Source organism: Podarcis vaucheri, assembly GCF_965113315.1.
Source record: "Podarcis vaucheri genome assembly, chromosome: 14".
In the NCBI taxonomy this organism is placed as follows: Eukaryota; Metazoa; Chordata; class Lepidosauria; order Squamata; family Lacertidae; genus Podarcis; species Podarcis vaucheri.
Genome location: NC_138752.1, coordinates 49,688,898 through 49,713,995, shown reverse-complemented (window position 1 = coordinate 49,713,995; position 25,098 = coordinate 49,688,898). Strand labels below are relative to the sequence as shown.

Here is a 25,098-nt window from a genome sequence, read left to right as displayed (position 1 = left end):
GCCCTCAGAACCCAACCCACCTCACCCTCCCTGCCCACACCTCTCATAAACCTTGCCTTGCCCTGTCTGGAAGTGTCTTTGCCCAACTGGAATATGCCCCTGAATTCTGATCATGCTTCTTCTTGCTTGCCTGGAATGAAGGACAGCAGCAGCGATCATGTGCAGAAACTACCCTGCTGAACAAAAACAAGCTTAGCATTTGTCTGGCCCTGTCCACGACTGGCATGCTCTCCCCACCCCTGAAGGCTGCCCTCCCCGGGAATGCAGACTTTGGGCTGAGCAAGGTTCCCACCCCAGTTGTATCCTCTACCAATGGCCCAGAGTGCATGTGGGGACGCTGCAAGACTGTCGAGCCCAGCTCCAGGTCTCTTCTGCAGGCCAGATGGCGATCTGATGAAGAGAACCTCCTTTGGGGAAAGTCGCATTTACATTTTTGGCACCTGCGCCAGAGCAACAGCCTGTCTGCTGGGGCAAATGAGGACTACGGTGGAAGCAGGGAACACCTCCAACATCTGGGGAACGAGTTGGGAGTGTACACCTTGCATGGTGACAATGTACCCTCGAGTGCTCGATGGAGGTGCCTTTGGGGGATGGTGCTGTACGCATGATGTCATCTCTGATTCATCCCTGTCTTTAGGTATGTCAATCTAAAGCATAATTTTTTCCATCAGGCTGCCTCACTGGGAGAGACAGGAGCTCACTGTTGTGGATAGATAGATAGATAGATAGATAGATAGATAGATAGATAGATAGATAGATGATAGATAGATAGATACTGTACTTTTCAGTGTATAATACTAGGTTTTTTTCTTCACAAATTATGCCAAAAAGTGGGGGTCGTCTTATACAGTGGTACCTCGGGTTAAGGACTTAATTCGTTCCAGAGGTCCGTTCTTAACCTGAAACTGTCCTTAACCTGAAGCACCACTTTAGCTAATGGGGCCTCCTGCTGCTGCCGTGCCGCCAGAGCACTATTTCTGTTCTCATCTTGAAGCAAAGTTCTTCACCTGAGGTAGTATTTCTGGGTTAGCGGAGTCTGTAACCTGAACGAGGTACCACTGTACATGGATAGTGCATAGGGTGGACGTTTGATTGGTTGCTGCCGCGGCTGTCAGCAGCTATTGGGCATGTTATTGGTTGCTGCATCAATGGCTGGTGTTGATTGGCTGAGGCTGCAGCAATTGGGCAGGTGATTGGCAGCTTTTGCCACGAGGGGATGGATGAGAGGCGGAATTTTGGATGTGTGTGGGTGAGCGATTTCCGGCAACCCCTGTAAAAAAAGCTTGGCAACCCTACATAACCACCCCCCAAAAGAAGCTCAACAACTCTGGGCAATCCTCTGTAAAAAAGGCTCAACGACTCTGTGCCATCTCCCCCTATTTTATTAAATCTGAGTCCCCAAAAATAGGGGGCGTCTTATACATGGGGGCGTCTTATAGATGGAAAAGTATGGTAGATAGATAAATTTTGATAATGTGCCAAGCAACAGCTAAATAACTTTTCTAGATGATTGGCGGCTATTTTAGGCTGCATCAACAGCAGCATAGCATCCAAATCAAGGGAAATCATAGTACCGCTCTATTCTGCCTTGGTCAGACCACACCTGGAGCACTGTGTCCAGTTCTGGGCACCACAATTTTAGAAGGATGTTGAGAAGCTAGAAGGTGGGTAGAGGAGGGCAACTAAGATGATCAAGGTCTGGAAACCAAGCCAAATGAGGAACAGTTGAAAGAGTTGGGTATGTTTAGCCTGGAAAAGAGGCTATATGATAGCCATCTCCCAATATCTTAAGGGCTGTCCCATGGAAGATGGAGCAGACTCGTTTTCTCCTGCTCTGGAGGGTAGGACTCAAACCAGTGGCTTGAAGCTTCAAGAAAGGAGATTCCGACTAAACATCAGGAAGAACTTCTGATAGTAAGAGCTGTTCAACAGTGGAATGGTCTCCCTAGGAGGTTGTGGACTCTCCTTCCTGGAAACTTGGTGTTCTCAGGGTGCCAAACTGCACCCACTGCAAAACTCTGGAAACAACGCATCTGTGAGCCTGTATCTTGGTTTTCCATTATGCCTTCCTGCACACCCACTTGTACTGCCAAGACCTTTTACACCCACCTGACCCGTCTCTCTCCCAACCTCCCAATCTCAGTGAGGTGGATTCTGTTTGGCATTCAGGCCTTCTCTGTTCCCCCCGTACTTCATGTACCTCTTCAGTGCCTCTGTGGGCTTTGGTCGGGCTCAGAATGGAACATACACTTATCACTTGCCTTATCACTTGCCTGGAATCCCGAGTACCCCGAGTGCTTACGGAGAAAGCTCTTCTATTCCCACCAAATCAAGCTAATGGCATTAGAGGGACATTCTGTGATGCAGCTCTGCACTGATATCCTGGGGTGTGTGCGACACACTGCACGTAGAGAATGCGTAGTTCTTGCAAAAAGGGTGAGAGAGAGTGTGCTTACCCTGGCTGCATTTGTGTGGCAGGTGTGTGTGTGTGTGTGTGTGTGTGTGTGTGTGTGTGTGTAAAAACACACACTTTTTTATTAGTTTTTCTAACATATCATTTCCAACATAACTTCTTAACATAACTTCTTATCTTATACAATATCTTAGACTTCCGTCAACAACCTCTGAAGATTTTCCGTTCTTTATCACTTATTCTGCATTTCTTAATTTCTCTATTACTTTCAGTTATCATTAACTAATAATTCCCTTCATCCTCTTCCTTGCAATATTTCACAAAGTCCTCCTTACAGAACATCTTGCCATCCTACTAGCGTAATCTGTTTATTACAGATGAGAACAGAAATTGCACGGCGGCGGCGGGAGGCCCCATTAGCTAAAGTGGTACCTCAGGTTAAGAACAGTTTCAGATTAAGAACGGACCTCTGAAACGAATTGAGTTCTTAACCCGAGGTACCACTGTACAGGGATAAAAATGTCAAGCAGCTGCAAGGAGGATTGGGCCCTTCTGCTGCTATCTTCCTTAAACAGAATTCCTGAGCCGCTGCCCCCCCTCCCCTATCCAGCAGCCATGCATGTGCCAAAGGAGCTGATATTCGCAGCGGAAATACAAATTCCCCAATGGGCTTTAATCAGCGTCGCCAAGAGAACATTGGCTAATGGCTGCTTAATGGGATCGTACCAGCAGCCTCCCCTCCATTTTCACAAGGGGGGACACGCACAGACACATCTGCCAGTGTTGCGGAAAGGAACTGGAAGTCCTCGGTGGGATGGAAATGTTCTCCGTCTGGCTCCTCGCTGACGCCCCCCCCTCCTTGTCTCCAGCATAGGATGCATGCTCAGGATCGCTTCCCAGCGATTAAGGCCAATCCCCTACCAGCGCGCACATTTGCACCATCACAACACGTGGCACCGCATCCCCTGGCAGAGTGGCGCTCTGCACGTGAGCCCAGAGAGGTTTGTAACGCCAGCACAGCCCTGTGGGCAAGGCCAACGGTATGATGAGCCATGTGCCAAAAGTGGCCTGCGATGGCTGCGACTTCGGGAGCGTGGTGTTATAGATGTGGGTAAAAGTTATAAGCGTTGGGGGTTTCGGTTAATGGGGATGTGCACTGAAATGCAGAGTCAGTGTGGTGTAGTGGTTAAGAACGGGAGACTCGTAATCTGGTGAACCGGGTTCGCTTCCCCGCTCCTCCACATGCAGCTGCTGGGTGACCTTGGGCCAGTCACACTTCTCTGAAGCCTCTCAGCCCCACTCACCTCACAGAGTATTTGTTGTGGGGGAGGAAGGGAAAGGAGAATGTTAGCTGCTTTGAGACTCCTTAAAGGTAAAGGGACCCCTGACCATTAGGTCCAGTCATGACCGACTCTGGGGTCGCAGTGCTCATCTCACTTTATTGGCCAAGGGAGCCAGCGTACAGCTTCCAGGTCATGTGGCCACCATGACTAAGCCGCTTCTGGCGAAACCAGAGCAGCACACAGAAATGCCATTTACCTTCCCGCTGGAGCGGTACCTATTTATCTACTTGCACTTTGACGTGCTTTTGAACTGCTAGGTTGGCAGGAGCTGGGACCGAGCAATGGGAGCTCACCCCGTTGCGGGGATTTGAACCGCCGACCTTCTGATCGGCAAGTCCTAGGCTCTGTGGTTTAACCCACAGCGCCACCTGCGTCCCTTTTGAGACTCCTTAGGGTAAAGCGGGATATTAAATCCAAACTCCTCCTCCTCTTCTTCTTCTTCTTCTGTGCCAGGCAGGGGATTCAGGAAATTCCTGGGCTGGCTTATGCAAACCAGCCTGGCCTAGTTGGGTCATTAAGGGAACAAGGATGGGCCACTGAGGAGAGGAATCCGTTAGCCTACGGGTTGAGATGTTACGAAGATGATGGGGTCTGTGATTGAGGGGAAAGGAAAAGGGAGTTTTGAAGCAGGGTTTTCTGGGAGAGAGAAGGAGGAAGAAGGGCTGAGATCCATCTTGGAGAAGGCAAAGTCTTCCTGTACTGCTGTGGGCCATGCTGTAAGGTCTGGACTCCCTCCAGACCTTACAGTGTGGTGTAGTGGTTAAGAGTGGTAGACTCGTAATCTGGTGAACCGGGTTCGCATCTCTGCTCCTCCACATGCAGCTGCTGGGTGACCTTGGGCTAGTCACACTTCTCTGAAGTCTCTCAGCCCCACTCACCTCACAGAGTGTTTGTTGTGGGGGAGGAAGGGAAAGGAGATGGTTAGCTGCTTTGAGACTCCTTCCAGTAGTGATAAAGCAGGATATCAAATCCAAACCCTTCTTCTTCTTCTTCTCCATGCAGACTGAAGGTGTAAATAGGCGAATAAACCGTATTTCTTAAAGCATGACAGTCTCTGCCGTGTCTTCTCTTCTCCAAAGGGGCTCAGACACTGCCTGTGTGCCTGGGACCCCATGAGCTCTGTGAAAGGAATAGGGGTCTCTCTCCTAAGAACTCCCAGCATCCTTCACAGATGACAGCTCCCAGAATTCTTTGGGGGAAGCAGTGACTGTTGAAAGTGGTATCGTAGTGCTTTCATTGTCTGAATAGGCACCCGCTCAATCTGGCAGAACCCCGTCCCTCCCTCGTGATGGTTCTGAAACTTTTAACCCGACGTGGGACTGGGCAGCCCATCAAATGAAGGACTCTGACAGCCCTCTGGCAAGTAGGACCCACGGGCAACCTATGAGGGACTAAAGACGAAAGCGCTCTGTGGCGAGTGATGAAAGATGATGCAGCTAAATCTGAAGCGAGGACAACTTGGGAATCATGTTGAGCGGAAGGAAGAAGGAAGAAGATGGGTTAAACACAGCCTACAGATCCTAGAGGGGGAGAACAGAACAAGATCTCCCGGAACAGCGTGGGAAGGGGATCAATATCTGGGCGCATGAGAGGCTTTTGAAGTGGGTGCGCATGAGTTCAAGAGGTGAGGAAGAGGAACACCTACTCTCACTTCCTTGAGAATTGCTATGCAACGGGAAGAAATATCGCCATCTCTGCCCTATCTCAGCAGAAGCATAAAGGCAGGCTTGGTCGCAGAAATCTTAATTCACCGATGGATCCAATTTGCAAATGAATTTTAAAAATATTCCCAAGGGGGAAAGCAGTCTTGGTTTATTTATTTTTTCCTTAGGCGATAGACAAATTGGAATCGACAGATCCAGCCATCTGTTTATCATCATCATTAATTCTGTTGGGAGCCACCCAACCAGATGGGTGGAGTATAAATAATTTTATTATTATTATTATTATTATTATTATTATTATTATTATTATTATTATTAAGTGTACATACTGCCCCCCCATTTTATCCTCACCACAGCCCTGTGAGATAGGTTTGGCTGGGAGTGAGCAACTAGCCCAAGGGGATTCGAACCCTGACCTCCCAGTTCCCAGGGCCTAAACTGTAGCTTGTTAAGGGTGCTGAGAACTGAAGCTTTGTGAGGGGTGAGCTACGGTTCCCTGGATTCTTCAGGGGGTACCAAGGGCTTTAGATGTGTGCTGTGGCTACGGCACCACTGGAGAAATTCTGAGGGCAGCGCCTGCCTTTCTTTCATTAAATGTTCCCATTCCCTGCCTTCCTTCGTTTCTAAAATTGGCAGCATCTAAATAGGACACCTCCTCTCGGTCTGTTTTTATCCCCTTTGTTTGTGCCCCTGGTTAGTGGACAGTGGGAAACTGTGTCCCAGACTCACATAGATCCCTGTCTCTGAGTTTGAAAAGCCAAGCCAAGAACAACGTCATCTGAGCCTCTGGCCTGCGATGCTGGATTGACTTGACGTACCAAGTTTTTCACATTCCTGGGGCCATGCAAGACTCAAGAAAAAAGGAACATACTCCCTTCTGAGCAGGAACCTTAGCTAACTCTTCTCCCAGAGCTGCTATAAAGGCCACTTCTCACCGGCTTTCCTTCGGTCAACAACAAAAACAGCTGAATAAATACCCAGCATACCATGCATTCAGATACAAATGTTCTGGAACAAGATGGGTTGCTAAGCCAGCAGGGAGGTAGCTGGTACCCTGGGCAAGGGGACAGTCTGAAGTTTACGTGCATACGTTGGGAAATAACTGGGGAATACCAGTTAATCCTGAAGTCCCACATGTGGGGGAAACTACGAAAGAAAAACGGCTGATGGCCTGAATTAAAAAATGCTGGGCTTGACTCACTCTTGGACAAAATACCCCCCAGCAAATTATGGGAAATATGCATCGTTAGACCTTTAAATGTCCTGGTATTAAGCGCTTTCAGTTGTACTCTACCCCTGTTGGAGTGAATAGACTACAACCTCAAGTAAGTTTAAATGCTTTACTTACAGTAAGCCGAGGTCTCACTTAGGCAATAGTTTATAAATGACTGCAATGAGATTCGTTCCAAAGAAGTTTTATCTTGTTATGTTTTCAGGAGCTTTGTGTGTTTCAAAACGTGCTTCTCCATTAATAAAACCGTTTCACAAGAGCTTACTGTTATACAAAAGTTGCTTCTCCAGTAAATAATACAGAGTTCCAGTTTATAACTGGAGTTAATAATCTAGTTTAATACAATAAATAATACAGGTTTCCACTTCCTGGTGGCAGGGAGAGGGCTTGAATCTGCAGGTGGTGAAGAAGAAGAAGAAGAAGAAGAAGAAGAAGAAGAAGAAGAAGAAGAAGAAGAAGACCACGACTATGCATGCAGCTTGCAAGCTTCAGCCTGGCAGGAGCTGGCTGCAAATTATAGCAGAGACACTCTTGAGTGGGGTTTTTCCTTCCTCTGCTCCCAATTAACCTCCATTTCCAGGGCCTGCCCCTAGACATGACCAGGGACCACCCTGTGACATCAGTGGGCCCTCCCCAACATGCCATCATCAAGGACCACCCCTAGGTCTCAGGTTTGAGCCCTGAAATCTCAGAGTTTGGGATGCTCCTGACCTGGCAACCTTACATCCTAAACAGCTGGTGGGAGCTCAGCCCATGTGAGAATTTTGCCTTTGTTTTAAATTGGCTCACATACAACATTTGGAAGAAGAAGAAAATGGGAAGGGAGGAGAGGAGATTTTCCTGACGTGGGGCGGTCGGCTGGGAAAAAGACTTCTTCTGTGCTTCAGAAGAAGCAGTTGGCTGTTTTCATGTTTTCGTTTCCTTTAATGAGGGCTGGTTTTGGTCACCTTTTTCCTAACCTGGAGCCTGCGCCCCCAAAATAGTAACTTTAAGTGGTTCTTCCGCCAGCTGCTTATGAGCAAGCCAAAGGCTCATTATCCAGAAGGAACAATTAAGCATCGCCAATTACCTTGGCAGCTCCTGAGAGACTCTGGTACGGGCCAGCCAGTGCCCTTGTATAATCCGGCTGAGCATGGAACAGCAAATGTTCCTGGCTTTGGTATGATCTGTGTTTATCATTAAAAAGGTACCGTTTGACCACCGCAATCTTTTCTCCCAGAGCTGCAGGATTGGGGGGGGGGAAGGGGGTGAACTTTCTGATTTCCTCCCTCCCTCTCTCTTCTTTCCCCCTTTTTTGCTGAGCTGGATATTATTCCTTTATAATATTAATATGTTGGCACCCTTCATGACAATAGATTCCAGGTCAAATTATGGATTTCAGGGTGGCAGAGTTCTGGAACAGCGTGAGAGTTGTGGAGCTAGGCGGTGAATCTGTTTTGTTTTTTTTAAAATATATTTTTTAATGATTTTCATGGATCACCAAAAATATGCACCGTCTTTTTTTCAAGTTGGTAAGGTCCTTTTAGGGACGCTGTGGGTTAAACCACAGAGCCTAGGATTTGCAAATCAGAAGGTCGGCAGTTCGAATCCCCACAACGAAGTGAGCTCCCGTTGCTGGGTCCCTGCTCCTGCCACCAAGCAGTTCGAAAGCACATCAAAGTGCAAGTAGATAAGTAGGTACCACTCTGGCGGGAAGGTAAATGGCATTTCCGTGCGCTGCTCTGGTTTGCCAGAAGCGGCTGAGTCATTCTGGCCACATGACCCAGAAGCTGTACGCCAGCTCCCTCGGCCAGTAAAGCGAGATGAGCGCCGCAACCCCAGAGTTGGTCACAACTGGACCTAATGGTCAGGGGTCCCTTTACCTTTAAGGTCCTTTTTCATGTTTGATGTGAGACATTATACAGAATAAGGTGGGGGAGGAAGAAGAGAGAGAAGGGGGAAACGGGACTGGGGTTAGGTGGTGAATCTTCTAACAACCCCCTCCTATAAATAGGCACTTACTGATCATTAAGTAGGATTGCCATATCTTGAAGAGCATAAAAGACAACAGTCTGAGCTGCTGCCAGCCTGAGTTGGGAAAAGAGGCGTGCAGGCATGTAGCCCCCACCCTCCAAAAAAGAGGGCACATCCAGGATTTCCCATACGCATGGCAACCCTATCATTAAAGGAGCATCAACCAATCATTCACACAGGGCCGGATTGAGGTTTGATGAGGCCCCAAGCTACTGAAGGTAATGGGGCCCTTTATATGTCCAGCTGTCCTTTGACAACAACAAATGGTTGCTGTTTTTTGTGCTGAATATATACTATATGGTAATTTATGGAGCTGATAGGTATCTAAAGCCATTTGCAAATAACAAAATATGTATTTTATCAAAGTAATTGTTGCAACCAGTCCATGCAGAATGTAGGCACCCTATATATAGAAATGAGCAAACCAGTGATATTTGAGGGAGCAGGGTAGCAGGCGGGGCCCATGACTTACATCACAGGAGCCTACACAACACAAAGCACAGTTGCTGTATGTAGGTTTTATTTTATTTGTTTTTTATCTTATATTTTGGAAATGTACATCCAGGCAGTGGTGTAGCATGGGTTGTCAGCACCCGGGGCAAGGCAAGTAATTTGCGCCCCCTAACCCGTGGATTTGCGCCCCCTAACCCTAACCCCCAGATGTTGTGCCCGGTGCGGCCGCCCCCCCCTGCACCCCCACGCTATGCCACTGCATCCAGGGGTTTTTCCCCCTTAATTTTTTGGGACCCCCCAAGAGAGTGGGGCCCTAAGCTATAGCTTGTTTAGCTTATATGTAAATCCGACACTACAGTCACACAAACTGAGATGGCGCTTTGCTCGAAGATCAAACCCAGGTTGGCAGCTCGCCATCTCCAGCAGTGACCGGCTAGCGATTCTTTCTGAAGCTGAAGGCAATGGCTTCCCTCCAAGAGGCCAAAGACATCTGAACAAGGTCCTTTGAAAGCCAAGGGTCATATTCCAAGAAACTGTTGTTCGAGGATACAGGGCAAGGCTAGGGGAGCTCTTTCTAGGCATGCTTGGACTTCCCTGTTCCAAAACATGTTTTCTTTTATTAGCAGCTAATTATTAATCCCCCGCTGGAGGGGAGAAAGAAAAAAAAGAACTTTGTAACATGGGCAATGGAGCATCTCAGCTTTTTAAGTAGCTCAAACACATTTACACCACTCTGCACCATCGAGAAATTGCTAGTTGGCCCTGTGGATTAAAGACATAAAGGAACCAGAAGTTTCCTGCTGGGCAAGATGAATGGCCTGTCTAGCCTAGCAACTCATTTCACACAAGGACGCAAAGAAGCTCCAGTAAGGGAAGGGCTGGTTGTTTAACTCCTGTGTATGTTATTCGGAGGTAGACTGCCTCTGACAATAGAGGTTCCATTTAGCCGTGAATGACTCATTTAACCTTTGAAGGGCCTTGTTTGAATTATGCATCCATTGTGACCTATGCTTCCACAAAAAGACCTGCTCTGAGCTACTGTGGGAGACTCTAAGAAGAATATTCTGGGCAGGGTGCAGTGAGCCACTAGATATAGAAGAATCATAGAATTGTAGACTTGGATCATAAGGGTCATCTAGTCCAACCCCCCAGCAACACAGGAATCTTTTTGCCCACTGTGGGGCTCGAACCCAAGACCCTGAGATTAAGGGTTTCATGTTCTACTGATTGAGCTATGCTGTGGAGAGATGAGGCGGTCTCTCCAGTAACCTGCTTCTGAGCTGTATAGGCCCAAGGGAAGGCTATTCCATGTGCCTGGGAGGTTATTCCAAAGTCCAGGGTGCCACAGCCAAGAAGGCCCTGTTGTAAGAAGAGCCCTGATGGAACAGACCAAGGGTCTGTCAAGTCCAATATCTTGAGTGCCGCAGTGGTTATCCAGGGCAAGGCATCAACAGTCCTTTTCCTGCTGTTGCTCCACAGCAACTGGTATTCTGTGGTATACTGTTGCTGAACATGGAGGTTCTATTTAGCTACACCTGTACCCAAGGGCAAAATCTCTCCCAGTAAGCTGCTCTAAAAGGGAGACAGCTCCTACTAGGTCTTCTTTGTGGAAATGAGGTGTCTCCAGAACTTTTTAACGGGGTTTAATTTTATCTATCTATCCATCTGCCCAAACATTAATAAGCCACCTTCTTGTATAGCACAAGGAGGTGTCTGACGTGCACTGTCTGCAAGTTGCCTGATGTATCTTTGGCTTGTGGATCGATGCTGACATTTTTCAGCAATTGGGTCAATTAGAGATGAGCAACGGTTGAAAGCTCTCAGGGATGGTGAATAACACCAAGCAAAGAATGTTCTCTGCCCTCCTTCTCTCTGCGTTTGAAAAGGTTTCTCATCAAATGCAGTGTGTTTTTGAGATTGCTTTGTCCTAGGCACTTGAAAAGAAAACTCTCTTTCTCTCTCTCTCCGCCACACGAGCGCACAAACACACACCCTATCTTTCTGACCCACTTTTCAAAATAAAAAGAGTTCCAACATGTCTCCACAACAGCCTCTTCCTCTATTGTGCTGCTCCCAGCTGCTGGGGGAGAACAGCTGCTTTGTGGTATATTTCCCCATTGAAAAAACACAAAACAAAAACTCAAGTTTGCTTAACTGCCGTAATTAGCAGGCCCACCCTCTTCCCTTCAAGGTTGCCTGCCTAGGGAAGCTTATGGGGACAATATGTCTCCTGTTACGTCTCTTTCTGAATCATAAGAAATAGATGCCTGGTCAAGGAGAGTGTCACTGGGAGCTTTTGATAAAGAGTGGTATATCAATTGAATTAATGGTGTTGATGATGATGATGTCAGGTTTAGCAGTATGGTTAAGTATGCTACAGTGGCCGGAGTCCGGTCAAAGTCCAGCCCTCATCACCACATTTCGAACTCCTAGTAAAAGGTAAAGGGACCCCTGACCATTAGGTCCAGTTGTGGCTGACTCTGGGGTTGCGACGCTCATCTTGCTTTACTGGCCGAGGGAGCCGGCGTGCAGCTTCCGGGTCATGTGGCCAGCATGACTAAGCCGCTTCTGGCGAACCAGAGCAGCACATGGAAATGCCGTTTACCTTCCCGCCGGAGCGGTACCTATTTATCTACTTGCACTTTGATGTGCTTTCCAACTGCTAAGTTGGCCGGAGCAGGGACCGAGCAACAGGATCTCACCCCGTCATGGGGATTCGAACCGCCGACCTTCTGATCGGCAAGTCCTAGGCTCTGTGGTTTAACCCACAGCGCCACCCACATCCCTTCGAACTCCTACAGAACCATATAACCAGATAACCAGACCCATAGTGGGCCTTTTTCATGTCAGGCAGAACATCATGCTTAGTAGCATCACCTTGTCCTTTGCTGGCCTGGCCCTACCATTAGGCAGAGAGAAGCAGCTGGCTCAGGCAGCAGAGATGGATGTGCTTTGGAGAGGGTAGGGATGAAGGAGAAATTTGAGCCCATTCACTCTGAAAGCCCCATCTTTCAAATTTGCACTTTCTGAAGCAAAGCGCAGCTACCCTTTGAAATTTGCTCTTCTCTGAATTTCGCAATGCGTTTCTTTGCTGAGCAACGCGTGCAAAAATGTGCGCGCTAGAGCCAAGTGTGGAAATATTAGTGGGCAGAACGCAATGCGTGAGGGGAGATTGCTTTGCGAAAACGTGCATTTAGAATTTGTTTATTTGCACCAAAATGTTGGGAGATTGTGTACGTGCAGTTAAGCTCTGGCAGCCAGCCAGAAGGCAATCTGAAGGAGTAAGTCTGTCTGGTGATAACAGAGGCATGGAGGCTGCTCCCTGATTGGTCAAGCTCTCTCAAGGGAGTGATAATTAATGGCCTACTAACTGTTAGTTCGGTGTTCGTGTTCTGAGTTGAGTGGTTCAGTGTGTAAGTGTTGGAGTTGTGAGTCGTGTCAGAGAGAGCTAGCACAAGATCCGTGTTCTGTTCCTGTAAATAGTCCACTGTATATAATAAACACCTAGCTACAAGTTCCTGGTTCCTGCTTCATCTATCCTGTCTGCAGCCAAGTCACCAATTGCTTCCGTGGATTCTGCGTGTACTCTGCTAGGTCTGGCTAAGGTCCTGCAACTAATCGGAAGGCTGCGAAACACCAAATAGGTTTTACCAATATGCTGGTGGATTTTCATGAGGATTAAAAGTAAAGCACCCACAGCGAAATGCGGAGAATGGAATTTCAAGATGAGAAACCGAGAAAATCGAACATTGGCAGATCCTCACATCCCTTGTGGAGTATGGCGGTGAAGTGTGAATAAACATCCCATACAGCCTGCCCTGCTCCCCTCAGGTGTGGGGAAAGGCCCATTGCCAGCTCCCAGATTAGGAATGTGGGGAGCTGCCTTTTAGCACAGAGTCAGTCCTTGGATCCACCTAGCTCAGAATCCCCTACACTGACTTAAGGGCCACTTGTCAGCTGTGGGCGGGGCCAAAGTCCGTATGGGCAGGGCCAAAGTCAAATGGGTGGGGCCATTTGCTTTCCTATCCCTTCCTGCCATCTCTCCCCCCCCCTTTCTCTGTCTACAGTGGTAGAGCCAGTGTGGTGTAGTGGTTAAGAGCAGTGGACTCGTAATCTGGGGAACTGGGTTTGCTTCCCTGCTCCTCCACATGCAGCTGCTGGGTGACCTTGGGCCAGTCACACTTCTCTGAAGTCTCTCAGCCCCACTCACCTCACAGAGTGTTTGTTGTGGGGGAGGAAGGGAAAGGAGAATGTTAGCCGCTTTGAGACTCCTTCGGGTAGCGATAAAGCGGGATATCAAATCCAAACTTTTCTTCTTCTACCTTGGTTCTTGAACTTAATCCATCCGGGAGTCTGTTCAACTCCCGAAACCATTCAAAAACCAAGGTGCGGCTTAGGAGCTTCAAGCGGAAGCCGCGTCAGACGTTCGGCTTCCAAAAAACGTTCACAAACCAGAACACTTACTTCCAGGTTTGCGCCGTTCGACAAATAAGCCGTTTGGGAACCAAGGTACCACTGTACAGTGTGTGTGTGTGGCAGGGGTAGAGAGAGAGAAAGAGAAAAAAAGTCTTTCTCTCTCCTCCCTTCCCTCTCTCCCTCCTCCTGCCTTCGGGGCAAATAGTAGCCAGGGAACAGGAGATTTTCAAGAGGAAAGTGGCAGGATATTGCGGACAGTGCTCCCACAACTGCTTTTTCCTCAAACTTTTTAAAAGACCATTAATGGCGGGAAATGTAGCTAGCCCCAAGCCTCCCAGCACTCACCAGACGGGCAGCTACTGCCTGGACATCATGCCTAAAACTTCCCAACAAAACACTGAACAAATCGAACATTTTCTGAACAATGTGCACTTATTGTCTGTCCCTTAAGGCCCAATTGGCCCCTGTGTCCAGGTTACACCCAGAAAGTTCTGCATGACATTCCTTATCCTCAGAGGGACCAATGTACTAAATAAAGCAGAAGTGTCAAAACTTTGGACGTTGGTAACATGCTGCTGAATGATATACATTCAGGCAGAGACTTCACAACAAGACTGTTTGCTTTTGGGAACCAGTGAGCTGCAAATAACAGGAAGGACTGTGTCCCAGTCTTCAGTCCTTCTCTTCTCTCCTCACCTGACCATGACCAGCACCCGCACAGAGGCTACAGCAAGCCAGAGATGGCAATTATGAGCTGAAAATGAGCTTTTTTTAAAAAAAAAAATAGTAGTTATTTATTTAACAAACCCACATCTTCTTTATGAAAACATGGAAAATATCCCAGTTTCAAATGCATAATAGGACTGCTGCCCAAACACTCAACCATCGTGCAGAATTTTGAGAAAAAAACTTCCGGTATAAAGCTGTATAGTTTGTCCTTCATCTGAGCATTTACACATATATGTTTGGGATCAGAAAAATAGGCTACAGGACTTTCAGCAGCTTCCCTCATGATCCCCTCTATGTACAAGGAATCCCCCCCCCCCAGTTTAAAATTACATTTATTGTACAGAATGGCACTACACATTACAAAGCATCAATCTTTTTCTGTTCCGGTTCTTTTAAACGACGGCGAATTATTAGTTCACCTGCACAGTTAATAAAGGTGTCAGACATTTCTTCTTCAGATGGAATTCCATGGGGTAGCTTTAATGGTTTTATGCTTAGATGTTTAATCACTTTCAGTTTTTCATTCACAGAAGGGATGTTTTTATGCACTCTTAGCTCATACCTTTTTTCCAATCCAATGTTTTGACCGGCCCTGCAGCTGCTACCTCTCCACAGCTGGAACCTCTCCTTATAGCCAATGCCATTCTCTCTCCCCCTCGTAGCAGACCTAAGATCAGCTCTTAGGTTACGGCTGCCACACTGAAGCTGTTGCACAGTCATTCACCACACAGGTCACCCTAATTTGAAAGGTATTCAGGGTAGCAGCTAAACAAGACTCTCCCATAACTAGAAGAATCTACATGCTTCCAGCACATGACAGAAGCATTGCCAGTTTCCATGTAGCCACCATAACCTAATAATTGCTTCCATAAATAAATAGGATGGGACGTGGGTGGGGCAGTGGTCTAAACTACTGAGCCTAGGACTTGCCGATCAGAAGGTCGGCGGTTCAAATCCCCGTGACAGGGTGAGCTCCTGTTGTTCAGTCCTTGCTCCTGCCAACCTAGCAGTTCGAAAGCACCTCAAAGTGCAAGTCGATAAATAGGTACCGCTCTGGCGGGAAGGTAAATGGCGTTTCCATGTGCTGCTCTGGTTCGCCAGAAGCGGCTTAGTCCCGCTGGCCACATTACCCGGAAGCTGTACGTCGGCTCCCTTGGCCAGTAAAGCGAGATGAGCGCTGCAACCCCAGAGTCGGCCACGACAGGACCTAATGGTCAGGCGTCTCTATACCTTCTTTTACAATAAATAGGAATACAATTTAGAGCACCAATTGGCCTGACAGAGGTATTTTCTGTCTGCCTGATTCAATGCTTCCTCCCCCCCCCTGCCCGCCCCCATACTAAGCTCCTGATGATCCTCGTGAATTTTTTTTTTCCATCTTGGGGCTTGGACTGAAGTGATCTTCCATGCCTCTTGGGACTGAGAGATGCAAAGAGCGAGACAGTCTGCAGGTAGCACACCTGAAAGCAAACTAGCTTTCCAAGAGAATTTTTAACCCAGCAAACCTCCAGAGGAGGGGGAGAGACTTAGGCTACATTCACACCATTCCTTTAAAGCAGTGGTGTTAAACCAGTGTACTGTGACACTCTGGGGTGCCTTGAAGGATGGTCAGGGGTGCCACAGGCAACACTGGCCTCTGTCCCTCTTTCCTTCTCTCCCTCTCTTTGCCTTCTCACGTCTTTGCCTCCCAAGGGCTTGCACAGCTGTTTGTCGCAGCAGCCCTGGCTACAAGCTCCGCTGGCGAATGGTGCCACTGGCGCTGGCCAGAGGGTGCTTCCCAGGCCCCTGTGGGGCAGTGTGAGGAGGACTCTCTCTTTGCGGCAGAAGGGCAGCTCAGAGACCAGGGGCAGCAGCTGCGGCTGCCCAGAGGACTCCCAAGGAGAGGGGAGAGGAGAGGAGGCTGAGGGAACACTCCACAAGGGAGGGGGTTCAAAAAGGGGTGGGGGGCTGCCAGCTCTGCAGACAAGGGGTGACACAACTGGTCTCCTGAGCCCCACAGGGGTGCTGCAGAAAGAAGGGTGAAGGAAGCCGTGGACCCAAAGAGGCTGAAAACTGCTCCTTTAAACCGCTGCTTCGAACTGTCATGGCTTCCCGCTAAGAATTCTGGGAGCTGTCATTTGTTAAGAGCGCCAGGGATCGTAAATCTTAACAATGAGAGTTTCCCAGGACCCTCCGTTCCTGCTGAAGTGGCAAAATACTGCTTTTAAATGCAAGGTGTGGATGTGAGCACACTCAGGATTGCTTCGCGGCTAAGGCAGAACAAAGCCACGCTAAATTTCAGAGAAGAGAGGGAGGCACATGTTGGGGGGGGGGGGCTAAGAAATTGGTGGCACTGCCGAGATATGTTTTGGCAAGTTCATGAATGGGCATGAAGAGCCCACTTTGTCCTGTGAAGATTTAAGGAGAGCCTGGGTGCTGCCTCAGGCCAAAGGTCCATCATGTCTAACATCCTGTTTCTCACAGAGATCAGCACTGGGAATCCCACGAAGAGGACAGGAAAAGCAATGTCCCTTTTCCCTCGTTGCTCCCCAGCCGATAATAACTCAGAGGCTTTCTGCCTCTTCAAGCTTGTATTCCATCATGCTATGTCTTGAACTCCATGGAACTCAAGTTGTAATACAATGAAATGCAATCTAAGAGGAACAACAACAACAATTTATTATTTATACGTTGCGCCTCTCAATGGGATGCCCCAGCTATTCTGAGCAGTTTCCAAACAGGGGTGCCAACTTAAATAAAATATTGTGGAGGGGGCAAGTAAGCCCTGCCCTGAATAATCGATCACATGACACGGTCCATGGACACTATTTACATTGCAATGCCTATCAACTTTGGGGCCCAGGCTCCTCAAATATTTTATTGGGGAGGCAAAGCCCCCTCGGCCCCATGAAGTTTGCTCTTATGATTCCAAGCAATATAAAACCACAGTAAGGCATCAAACATTAACAACCTCCCTAAAGAGGGCTGCCTTCAGATGATTTCTAAAAGTCAGATAGTTGTTTATTTCCTTGACATCTGGTGGGAGGGCGTTCCACAGGGCGAGTGCCACTACCAAGAAGGCCCTCTGCCTGGTTCCCTGTAACTTGGCTTCTCGCAGGGAGGGAACCACCAGAAGGCCCTCGGCGCTGGACCTCAGTGTCCAGGCAGAACAATGGGGGTGGAGACGCTCCTTCAGGTATTCTGGACTAAGGCCGTTTAGGGCTTTAAAGGTCAGCACCAACACTTTGAATTGTGCCCAGAAACATACAGGGTAGATATTTTAGAACTTGATGTTAGACAGTCCCTTGATCTGGATATTATACTTCTGTTGATGCAGCCTAGAACAGCATTAGCTATTAATTCAAAAGAATTAACAGTGTTTTTTCTTCTTCAACAAATGTTCTTCTCCTGTGGAATTGCTGCGCTTACTTTAATATCCAAGGCCCCATTTATCAACAATGTGTTCATCCACGGCTTCTGCTAGCTTCTTTTTCCACCCGAGGGAAATCTGTCGCTGATTACATTGGCTATTTCTAGCATTTCACTGCCCAATACACCAAACTCACAACACTCATCGTAGCCTTTCAGGGTATAAATAGCACTTGTTAATATTTATTTATACAAAACGAGGAGCAGATTTCCTGACGCTGCTGGTCAATTGCCATTAATTGGCCATCACAAGGGTCTGACTGGGATTAAATCACAAAGTGGACAAGAAGGGAGGGCAATGGAATTGTGTGGTTGACCTATTCGTTTCCCCTTCCCAAAGCAATGTGCTTTCTATCTTTAAAAATGACGAAAGCATCTGTAGTCATTACATTATTCACATCCGCCAGTTTTTATCCTTGCAATGACATTGTCTCCTTCCAGACTTTTCACAGTTTTGCAGGTGGAATTCAAAGGAAACGTGAGGAGACTGCAAGGGACGCTACGAAGGAATTGGAAGACCCCATTGATAAAAACCAGAAATACTAACAATAAAAAAATGCTTGCTTTAGTAGCAGGAGACCTGATAAAAGAGGCTGGACCCTGGAGGACAAGCGAGTCTAAGGTCGACTAAAGGAGGGTACAGAGATTGAAGAGATGCAAAATTATTTTTTTGCATCTGTCTTCATGGGGGAATTGCAGGGCAGATACCAGGAAAAAACAGTGGAAAGTGTGGAATAAACAATGATGGTGTATAACCTTCCCTGAATGACTATTAATCCTTGGTAAAACAGCAAACGTTGTACAACCTCCCTGTAAAACTCCATGCCTGATGACTGCTGAATTAAAAACTTGTCTGGAAGCAACCTGAGACTCGTAGTCTGTTAACTCGCATGGTAATTGTTACTTCTATAAAAAGTCAAAGCAAAATTCCAAAATGCATTTGCAAGCCCAGTCGCAGATCCCGTGCCCCAGGAACTCAGGCCCACTTGAATTAGACACAACACAGCATAGTTATGGTATTAAAATTAGGCCACAACTTTATTAAATTTCAGATGGCTTAGGCATTGTGCATATATTCCTCTCAGCCCCCGATTGAGGACTGAGGCAGAGCAGGGAAGACAGGAATTATGGGGGACACAATGGCCAGCCAGGGATGTTGTGACCCCAGGAGCCAGGGAAAGCCGCGGCGGGTTGCAAAAGCCGATCACATCAAGACTGGTGAGCAGTCAATTAGAGCAATATTTCAGGACTTGTTAACAGGTTTGCACAGGGTTCAAATCCCCATGCCCAAGGATTAAGACATTCTGGGAGATGATTTATAACGAAATGAAAAAGGTATTTAAATATACCTTCCTGAAGAAACCAGAGGCCTTTCTCCTGGGCATGGTCGGCCAATTGGTGCTAAAGAAGGACAGAACTATTTTTATGTATGCCACAACAGCAGCAAGAATACTCATTGCAAAGTATTGGAAGCCAGCCCCCCTCTCTCAGTCTAGTCTACCTCTCAGGGCTGTTGTGAGGATAAAATGGGGAGAACTGTATGTACTGCCTTAAGGTCCTTGGAGGTTATAAATGTAAAAATGAATAAATGGGCCTTTTTGATTTTATTAAGTATTTTGTCATTTTTTGTTGCAATTTTTTGTTGTGAACCACGCTGAGATCTATGGGTATAGGGCAGTATACAAATTTAATTAATAGCAACAATTTAGGTTTATTTTTGAGTAAACATAGCTGCAAATCAATTTGACTTTGATTGTTTTCTGTGATGCACGAGTATTGTCTTTTATGATTAAGGGATTATTAGCTTGCTTGTTTTATTTGGTAGAAAGCTGGAGAACAGCAGCACTAGTGGTGATAATAAAAAAATAAAACAGTGTTAAATTAACTTGCAGTAATAATGGTATTAAAAAAATAACGTCCAGTGCTTTCTGCGGTCCAAGCATGTGTGTCTGCAGGCTTACTCGCGCGTAAGAACCTTGCATCCCAGCAGAACCTCATTCCCAATAGGAGTTTATGTAGGGGATTGCAATGGCAATTTTCACCTAGGTAAGTTTGCACCGGGCTGTAAGCTAAGATGCCTCCCGGGCAGCTAACGCGGCGGCGGCGGCGGCAGCATCTCAAGCGCAAAGGAGGAGGAGCAGCCAAGCTGACGCGCAAACTCTGAGACCAGTTTTGCAAGGGCGAGAGGCTTTTCGTACTTTTGTCGCGACGCCCGGAAAAGTGGGGGAGGAGGAAGAGGAAAGAGAGAGAGTGCACGAGTGCAAAGCTTAAAAATAGCAGCGTGCAAAATAAATAAGGGAAAGCACTAAATAAAAGGAGAGGAATATTTCTTTTTAAAATAATGCATGCAATTAAATGAATAAGGAAGCAGGAGCAAGCTAGCAGGAGAGGAAGAATTCTTTTTAAAAAATATATGCATGCATTTCAGTAAATAAGGAAACAGGAGCAAGCAAGCAAAGAGGAGAGGAAGGAATTTTTTAAAAAATATATGCATGCAATTAATTAAATAAAAAAGGAAACAGGAGCGAGCGAGCAAAGAGGAGAGGAAGGGGAAAAATTAAAATATACGCATGCAATCAAATAAATAAGGAAACAGGAGCAAGCAAGCGCAGAGGAGGCATCCCGAGGCCATGGCGACGCCTGGAGGAGCCTCGGCCGTCGGGGGTTCTCGCCCCGACGAGCAGCCCTCGGCGCCCCCCGGAGCCCCCCAGGCCGCGGCCCCGGCGGGGGAGCAGCAGGCGCCGCCGCCTCCGCCCCAGCAGCAGCCCTCGCCGGCCGAGCAGAAGTTCCAGTCTCCCGCCGGGCAGGCGCCTCCGCCCCCGGGGCAGCAGCAGCCGGGACCCCCGCAGGCGCCCGGCGCCCACCCGGGCCAGGAGGACTACTCTTTCCTCCCCCTGGTGCACGACATCATCAAATGGTAAATGGCCCCCGAGGGAGGCGGGTGGGTCGAGGGCGGAGAGCCTCCGGGGACAGGGGCAGTCTACCGCTGAATGGGGGGCTAGTGGGAAACAATTTTCGGGAAACAACTCATCTGGGCTGGTTATGGCCTTAGAAAGCTCTTAGGTCCAGGCTACCCGAAATAGACTGCACCAACCTGCCCCGGGCTCTTGAGTCCCTTTCTGGAGAGGCCGTTTCTCCTGCCAGCCTCATGGGCACTCTTGGTAGGGTTTAGGGACAGGGCCTCCTCAGTGGTGGCCTTCCTTCAGGCAACTTTGGAACTCCCTGCCTCAAGAAGGTAGGCTGGCTCCTTCCCATGGGCAGGTGAAGATTGTCTTATTCCAACAGGCCTTTGGGAACAGACTTCTGGAGCGGTGCTGTTTGTATTGTAATTGTATTGTAATAGGGGTGTATGGGGCGTTAGGGGGAGAGGTCGTTCCTCTGGTGGCGGACACACCATTCTCCTTCTGGGGTAGCTTGCAAACCTTTGGTTCCCTACCTTGCACTCAGCTCTCACCTGTGGCTCCTAGAAGCTTTCAGTCATTATTATATTATAACAGTGGCCACAACCCGAGAATGGCTTCGACTGGCTGGCTAAACCTGGTGAGGGGATTAAGGACTCCTCCAGCATGCAAAGACTCATAGAATCAGAGACTTGTGCAGTTGGAAGGGACCACGAAAGGTCCTCTATTCCAACCCCCTGCAACGCAGGAATCATTGCCCAATGTGGGGCTCAGACCCACAGCCCTGAGATTGAGAGTCTCATGCTCTGCCGAATGAGCTCTGGGTGAAACCAAGAGTGGGACCAGTGGTCAAGGAGGTGGTTTCTGCACATGCTGTAGAGCAGCCCATCTCAACCTGTGGGTCCCCAGATGTTGTTGAACTACAACTCCCATCACCCCTAGCTAGCAAGGCCAGAGCTTAAGGATCATGGGAGTTGTAGTCCAGCAACATCTGGGGACCCATAGGTTGAGAACCGCTGCTGTAGAGGAAAGAGAGGGATGGATGGAGCTTGTCCACATCGAAAGGCAGAAGCTGTGATCCAAAATTTCCGCTGCCTTGTGGGGTATCTTCGGGGGAAGAAAAGCCTAAGGAATAAACCATCCACAAATCCGGATTGGAGTCCCTAAGATGGCGCCTTGAACGCCTTCTTCCAGCAACTCCTTCGGCCAAGCTGGTGCCAAACGTTTTGCTCTGCTTTCCTTTGGACCGCATCAGCGAGGCCAAGAACGGGGTCTTTTCACCTGGGCAGCCCATACACCCTGCCCAGTCTTGCACCACAGAGAGAATATTAGAATAATAAAATTGTAGAGTTGGAAGAGAACCCAAGGATCGTTTACTCCAGGCATAGGCAAACTAGGCCCTCCAGATGTTTTGGGACTACAACTCCCATCATCCCTGACCACTGGTCCTGTTAGCTAGGGAAGATGGGAGCTGGAAAACACAGGAAGCAAAAGTACATTCGCACTCAGCTCCTGCTTGCTCACTCCCTACAGGTGAGAACTGGATGCTGGACTAAATGGGCCATTGGTCGTGCAGGCAGTCCTCGTACTGCACTCTTATGTTCTTAAATAATAATAGTAAGTTATTATTTATACCCCACCCATCTGGCTGGGTTTCCCCAGCCACTCTGCGTGGCTTCCAACCGAATATTAAAAGCAATACAGCATCAGACATTAAAAACCTTCAGTTGTCTTCTTAAAGTCAGATAGTTTTATCTCCTTGACATCTGGTGGGAGAGTGTTCCACAGGGCAGGTGCCACCATCAAGAAGGCCCTCTGCTTGGTTCCCTGTACCTTCACTTCTCGCAGTGAGGGAACCGCCAGAAGGCCCTTGGAGCTGGACCTCAGTGTCCGGGCTGGACGATGGGGGTGGGGACGCTCCTTCAGGTATACAGGACCGAGGCCGTTTAGGGCTTTAAAGTTCTTTAAACATTTTTTAAAGTTGCTACAAAGAAGGTCATGAACGTTTCCGAGAATTAAAGGCCTCTGTGTTCTGCATGCTGTCCCGGGAACATTGTGGCTCGCGATGCTTCTGTGGGTGCCTGCTTCCTCCCAATTCCCTGTCGAATTCCCATTCCTGAACCCGTGGTGCCCTCCTACCATAAATGGCATGTGAATGTCATCTTAGCTGCTCTCTTACTTTCTTTCTCTCTCCCTTCAGCATGGATAAAGACAGCCAAGATGTCCACCAGGTTTTGAACGAGCTGAGGACCAAATTTGTGGAGGTGCGGAAGGTGGTCCAGACTATGCAGGGGATCTCCGTCAGTCCTGAGCAGCAGCAGCTGCAGCTTCAAAGCCTCCGGGAGCAAGTCAAGACCAAGAGTGAATTGCTTCAGAAGTACAAAACCCTCTGCATGTTTGAGATCCCCAAGGATTAGGCAGGAAGAGACCCGAGGCTCTGCAAAGAGACTCCGCTGGTTCTGGAAGCGGTCCGAGGGAAGTGCAGCGGCTTTTGACACCAAAGGGAAACACAATTTTCTTGCAGCAGCTCATAAGCTGTAACGCACCGTTCTGGTGTGCACATTGGTGTTTCGGTTTAGAGGCCCGGTTGCAGCAGGACGGCGGAATGCGCCTACTGCATTTTGCAGGCGGGTGGGAGTTGCACATTTTGTATGCTCCTCAGTCTTAAAAATAACTAAAACTAAAAAAAACAACAACCCTGCACATGGAAAACTAGGATGACAGGGAGAAAGATTCCCTGACATGCTGCTTTTCTAGAAGCAAGGAGCTGGTGCTTTGTTTGCTTTTCCTCTTCAGTGGATGTACATGCAATGCAAGCAACACCTTTCCACCAGTAGCCTCCTCCACCCGTTGATTGAAATGTATAAACTGGGTCCAAGAGGATGCTAGGGCAGGCTGTTGCTATTTCCCTTCATCACCCAGCACCTAAGAAGGCAATTACCTGCTTTCTTTCGCAGAGGACATCAGGAAGCAGCAGGAGAGATGGACAAAATGACAAAAGCATGACTCCTTTAGTATTCCTGGAGACTTAAGAGCGGGTGAAGTCTGCTCCTGTTTCTTGGGGAAGGAAACAGGTTGGCAGGGCAGCCTCCGTTTACAAATTTGTGTATATTTGTTCATAGATTCTTTTTGGTGGGTTAAGCCTTCTTTAGAAAAATGATACTTTTAATAATTTGCTTATACCTCTGTTTTGGGGGGAAACCCTGAAAAATAAATCTGGGACTGTGCTGCAGATACTGCCTCTTAGCTAAGCCAACCTGTAACTAGATTCCTTGCATGGAATAATGATATTATTTGTGTGGTTCTTCCCAGTTTGCTCGTGCAATTGTTCTTTTGTTTAAGAAACTGATAGTCACATTTGGTGCAGCAATAATCCAGCGATAGTCATGGGAGATTCCATTGCAGAACTATTCTGACTTCTAAAACCTTGCTGGCCTGCTGTGCCAGCAGAGAGTCTATAGCCTTTTCCCCAATCGAGAGAGGTATTGCTTGTCTGTTTTCTGTCTACTTACTTGCTAAATTTATATGGCAAATGCACAAGCAACCAGACATTTAAAAATAATTCCAATACAGGTGCAAACTGAACGTTTGGCGTATGTCTTCTCAGAATCGTAGAAGGGGACCCCGAGGGACATCTAGTCCAACCCCCTGTGATGCCGGAATCTCAACTTTGCATTGCAGTGTTTTGCCAGGAGAAGGAAAGGGAGCACAGTGCTCCAAATACCCAAAGGGCTGTTTCATAAATGAGGACGAAAACGTCTTCCTCTGCTGCCCCAGAGAGATTTGTGGCTGTGAGGATCATGATTTGAACCCTGGTCTTCCAGGTCTTAGTCTAGCTCCCTAACCGCTACACCACTAGAAAAATGAATCCGTTTATGACGACTACGGAAGAACAAAAATGGAGGTGGGGGCAGACGGCGAGAATATGGAGTCCTTTTCCATGCACACACTTAGTCTTAATTGTAATATTTGCAGTAGGGCATTGGGACAAGGCGCCTTTGCTAAAAGTGTCAGGACAAAGCTTCTGAAACGCAGGACGTGCGTGGGGCAATACGACCTGAGCTATCTGATCTCTTTCCTGCTTGCCAACTCGAAATAACACTACCCAGCCTCTGAATCCATGGGAACTCTGCAATTTCAGCATCGGCAAGCGTGGGTCAGGATTATTTACTCCTACCGGCGCTGGTTCTCGCGTCCAATCAGAGTCCTGAAAAACAGGCAGGCTGCCGCAATGAAGAGGAAGGGGGCCATGGCAGATGTCTGAATCCTCTGACCTGTCATTTACAGAGGCAAAAGGCATTGTCGGCTCGCCGGGGGGAGATGGGGGCGTTGCGTCGCCGGAGCTGCTGTTTGTGCCGTTTCAGGTGCGCGAGTACAGTACATTGGCCCCCACCCAAAGTCACGCGGGGAGAGTTCCCATTGTTGTTTTGTACTCAAGCTGCAGAGGACAATGCGGGTACATTACAGAGGGTGTGTTCGAGGAGGCCGCTAATGGGGTCATTGAGGTCTGCCTTCCCGCAGCTCACCC

At 48.1% G+C, this 25,098-nt stretch overlaps 1 protein-coding gene across 1 annotated transcript; it reads left to right on the top strand.

Annotated features, from left to right (window-relative positions):
• The first annotated feature begins 19,874 nt into the window (after window positions 1-19,874).
• On the top strand, window positions 19,875-24,155 carry MED9 (mediator complex subunit 9). The gene is made up of 2 exons (XM_082199955.1): window positions 19,875-20,587; window positions 22,771-24,155. Exons 1-2 carry the CDS (start codon window positions 20,301-20,303, stop codon window positions 22,985-22,987), a joined length of 504 nt encoding a protein of 167 aa, XP_082056081.1. The 5' UTR covers window positions 19,875-20,300; the 3' UTR covers window positions 22,988-24,155.
• Window positions 24,156-25,098: the final 943 nt, after the last annotated feature.

Bases quoted from the DNA above. Each gene is read 5' to 3' on its own strand.
- MED9 (XM_082199955.1), top strand. From the start codon at position 20,301: ATGGCGACGCCTGGAGGAGCCTCGGCCGTCGGGGGTTCTCGCCCCGAC. The intron at 20,588-22,770 runs GTAAATGGCCCC...CTCTCCCTTCAG, and splicing joins GTGCACGACATCATCAAATG to CATGGATAAAGACAGCCAAG.